Genomic DNA, 4848 nt, shown 5'->3' on the forward strand with positions numbered 1-4848 from the left:
AAAAAAATAATAAATTATTTTTTACATTATAAATTGCTATAACTTAAAAATTATAACAAATTAATACTATCTATCATATTTAAATAAAACCAATATGAAAAACTAAAGCTTTGACCAGGTAATAAACATACGTCATGGTTTTACCTATAGAAAAAAATATTTATCATAATTCTTAGTTGTAACTAATGTTTTAGCATCTCTTGCTAAAACAAAACCTAATGATTGTTGTTCAGTAGTGATTAATTAATATTTATCAAGAATTTTTAATTTTTTAACCATAAGTAAAAATCATATTTTGGCAGGTCAAAATAATAATTATTAGGCTAAAATATGATTGTTAAAAAGTTTATAATATAATAGCCTAAACAACATCTAACAACTATCCCCTTATTAGTTTTTGGTATAATGAAGGCAAGGTCGTCTGAGCAGAGTATTTTGGTAGGGAAGTTGTTTATTGGTGAGCTGTGCGTCGTCCTGCAAGAATATGTTTTTGCACTAAGTTCATCTCACATGCTCTCGTTTTTCATAAATCTCACTTACTAGTTACTACATTCTCTCTCTCTCTCTCTCTCTCTCTCTCTCTCTCTCTCTCTCTCTCTCTCACACACACACACACACACACACACACACACACACACGGTGACTGGGAAACAGATATGTGGGATGATTGCAAAAGATCATGAGGGGTTCTCAAATGTTTGATTTATGGCATTGGAGAATTCTTGCGTTGTCTCTTCTAGTTCGGGCTCAATGTTTCGGGCTCAACACCGACGGGGTTCTCTTGCTATCTTTCAAGTACAGTATTACAAGCGATCCATTCGGAGTTCTGAGGAGCTGGATTTACCACGATGAGAATCCATGCTCCTGGAATGGAGTCACCTGCGGAACTCCGGGCTCGGGGGACGCCTATTTTCGGGTTACTGGCCTCTCGCTCCCGGATTCCGGGCTTAGGGGCACAATCCCTGCAACTCTTGGCATGATCGAGTACCTTCAAAACCTAAATCTCTCCGACAATTCCATCAATGGTTCCCTTCCTTTGTCTCTGTTCAGTGCTTCTCAGCTTCAAATTCTTGATTTATCCAACAATTTGATCTCTGGCGGGCTTCCGGAGCTCGTGGGGAAGCTGCAAAACCTGCAGCTTCTTAATCTCTCCGATAATGCGCTCGTCGGTAACCTGCCTGTAAATTTGACGACGATTCAGAATTTAACCGCAGTTTCTTTGAAGAATAATTACTTTTCTGGTCCAATTCCTGGTGGGTTTAATTCAGTTCGAGTTTTGGATCTGTCTTCCAATTTGATTAACGGATCTTTGCCGCAGGATTTCGGCGGCGGTAACCTTGTTTACTTAAACGTCTCCTTTAACAGACTCGCCGGAGATATCCCGCTGGAATTTGCAAGCAAAATTCCTGCTAATGCTACCATAGATCTTTCATTCAATAACCTGACAGGCCCGATTCCCGATTCTAATCTTTTCTCTAACCAAGATTCCAAATCATACGCCGGCAATCCTGAATTATGCGGGAAGCAGTTGAAAAAACTCTGTCCCGTTCCGTCTTCCGCCGCCACTCCGCCAATTGCATCTGCACCTGCAGACTCTACTCCAGCAATCGCTGCCATACCTCAAACCTCGGGCTCAAACCCACCCACCGGCGGAAACCCACCTCAAGGAAAACGAACCGGATTGAGAACCGGAACCATCTTGGCTATCGTCGTCGGAGACATCGCCGGAATTGGAATCCTGGCGCTGATTTTCGCGTGTGTTTATCACCGGAAGAGAAGAAAAAAAGCAGAGAAAAACATCAAACATGAAGCAGAAAGCGCAAAAGACTTCGACTGGGCGGCGGCCTCTGCATCATCCTCGGAGTACAACTGGTTGAGAACGTGGACTTGCTTGAAAAAACAACGACACGCCGCCGATGGCGAGGAAGAAACAACCACAGAGTCCACGAGCTCCGACGGAGAAGACACCGAAAACCCGCACAAGAATCAGGGAATTCAGGCGACCCAAGAGCAGAAACCCGGGTCGCTGGTGACGGTTGACGGGGAAAAAGAACTTGAATTGGAGACACTGCTGAAGGCCTCGGCCTACATTTTGGGCGCCTCCGGTTCGAGCATAATTTACAAGGCGGTTCTTGAAGACGGCACGACACTGGCGGTCCGTAGGATTGGGGAGAATGGCGTGGAGCGGGTCAAAGATTTCGAGAATCAGAATCAGGTTCGGGTAATTGCCAAACTGGTGCACCCGAATTTGGTTCGAATACGAGGATTCTACTGGGGTACTGATGAGAAGCTCATCATCTATGATTTTGTTCCCAACGGTAGCCTTGCCAATGCCCGTTACAGTAAGTCCCCTTTCATTTCCATTTTAATCTTTAAAGGCATTTATTTTTATAGCAATTGATATTTTTTTAAAATTATTCTTGAAATTTTGGAGTTAAATTGTAAAAAAAAATCTAACAATTATAATTGAAATTAAAAGAAAACATATTAAAATTTTCAATGTTAGCCCAATTTCAATTTCAACATAATATATGAAATGATAATTGACAAGTATATATGTGAGCCGCAGTAGCATTTGAATTAGACTTCATCACTTGCGTTTTTATAATATGCTATTCATTACATTATTTCATGACAATTATTGCATTCAATTTCTTGTGTGAACATTGCAGCCAACATTTATTAACATAAATTCATATTACATCTCGTGTTGCATTTCACTGCATCTATAAACATTTACACAATTTATCTAAAAAGATATGTACCGTAAATATTATATGTATTACGTTCATATCAAGAATATATTTAAAAATTATATATATATATTTAATAGAGGTGATTTTTAAGGTAAAAATAAAACGAAATTAGTATATAAAATATGTTATGCAATGTCACAATCTGAATATTGTAGTTTGGATTGATACTTGATATGGGGCGTAGAGTATGATGGTCCCCTTTCTTTATATGTTCACTTCTTATCCTTGCTCTTAAAACTTCCTATGCGCCATTTTGGTAGTAAATATAAAGTTTCTGCTAACGTGAGCTGGAACTGGAGTGTAAGTTAAACGGTGGAGTAGGTGTAACTGAAACCTTCTTTTTAATTGTATCCCCGCTTCAAGTCAACCGTGCGTGTCCTCTAGCCCGTGTTTTTATTTATTATCCTTGGCCCACTGCGCATAATAGATTAATATGTGTGTCCCGCTATTACCATAAGCCCAATGTCATCTTCTAGTAGTCATCTGCATGGAAAGCGACTAGCCTTCCACTGCTAACCTGCGCACTTTTGTGGTGCAATTTTCAGGGAAACCCGGCGCATCTCCTTGTCATTTTCCCTGGGAAATGCGGCTCAAGATAGCAAAAGGTGTGGCACGTGGACTCTGTTACATCCACGAGAAGAAGCACGTGCATGGAAACTTAAAGCCCAGTAACATTCTACTGGACCTGGACATGGAGCCCAAGATTGGAGATTTCGGGCTCGAAAGACTTGTAACGGGGGATAACAGCTCTAAGCCCGGTGGATCGGCCCGAAATTTTGGTAGCAAGCGATCCACGGCCTCCCGCGATAGCTTTCAAGATTTCACCAGTGGGGCCACTCTGAGCCCGAGCCCAAGTATGATAGGCGTGTCGCCTTATCATGCACCTGAGTCCCTCCGTAGCATCAAGCCCAATCCAAAATGGGACGTGTTCTCTTTCGGTGTGGTGCTGCTCGAGCTGCTTACCGGAAAAATCATCGTATCGGATGAGGCGGGCCCCAACTTGATTGTTGGGTCGTCTACATCAGCAGACGACGATAAGGGCAAAGTGTTGAGGATGGCTGACGTGGCTATCCGTGCTGAGGTGGAGGGAAAAGAGGATGCCTTGTTGGCATTGCTAAAATTAGGGTATGGTTGCATATCACCTGTGCCACAAAAGAGACCATCAATGAAGGAGGTGGTTCAGGCACTTGAGAGGTTTCCATCTTCATCATGCTAGTGATGATGATGATGATGAATGGATGGATGCCTACATGTATGTATGGTTGACTGACATGGTTTTTAATTTTTTCAATTTTTGTTTTCTGAGAGATTCTTGATTGTAGTGATGATCATAGGTGGGTCTATGTCTGATTGGTTGTTGTCTTTTTTAAGATCATAACTAAGATTTTTAATCTTTGTCTGACAGTAGTTGGTGGGCTAATTTTGGAGCTGTGTATTTTTTATTTCAATTTGTCATAAGAGTAGAGAATTGACTTTTTTAATCTTCCAACCATATATGTGTTAAGAACATGGATGTTCTAATTAGTATAATTCTGTCTTAATGATTGAATATGAATATATATATATATAGTTTACAAGATGCTTAAGAAGAAATTATTGAAACTGACCCTAATTTTATACATAGAAAGTATTTCTCAACATGTGATGGGTAGGGGCAACTAGGGCTGGCAAATGGGTTTGTGGTGTAGGGCTTTTGTGGGGTGGAAAATAAACTGGCTCCATGCCCATCCGATCAAGTTTATATTGGTCCAGTACAAAAAACAAGAAATGACATATTTTCTCCAATCAAAACAATTAATTTAAACATTAATTAATACTGATACTATTCATAAACTTTAGAAGCTTTTTTGTGTTCATCTGTTATTGTAAATATTTATCAGTTTTCTAGTTATCTTGCAAGCCTCCATTTTTACTTGGTTTAGATGCATATGATTAAGGATGTCTGGGCATTTTAAACTCATTTTTTACTCATTCGATCTGTGAAATATGTTTTTATCGCACTTTAGCGACACAAATTGATCCATTATTGGTATATGTTTCGTTTCTAAACTACAATTGAATGTAATTATATTTTTTTATTTTAAAAAAATAT

The 4848-nt window shown here is 39.8% G+C and overlaps 1 protein-coding gene across 1 annotated transcript; it reads left to right on the top strand.

The window, feature by feature from the left end:
- Positions 422-4198, top strand: LOC105176208 (probable LRR receptor-like serine/threonine-protein kinase At4g37250). The gene is made up of 2 exons (XM_011098938.2): positions 422-2342; positions 3302-4198. Exons 1-2 carry the CDS (start codon positions 680-682, stop codon positions 3970-3972), a joined length of 2334 nt encoding a protein of 777 aa, XP_011097240.1. The 5' UTR covers positions 422-679; the 3' UTR covers positions 3973-4198.

This window comes from Sesamum indicum, linkage group LG13 (assembly GCF_000512975.1).
Source record: "Sesamum indicum cultivar Zhongzhi No. 13 linkage group LG13, S_indicum_v1.0, whole genome shotgun sequence".
NCBI lineage: Eukaryota > Viridiplantae > Streptophyta > Magnoliopsida > Lamiales > Pedaliaceae > Sesamum > Sesamum indicum.

Bases quoted from the DNA above. Each gene is read 5' to 3' on its own strand.
- LOC105176208 (XM_011098938.2), top strand. From the start codon at position 680: ATGAGGGGTTCTCAAATGTTTGATTTATGGCATTGGAGAATTCTTGCG. The intron at 2,343-3,301 runs GTAAGTCCCCTT...TGCAATTTTCAG, and splicing joins CCTTGCCAATGCCCGTTACA to GGAAACCCGGCGCATCTCCT.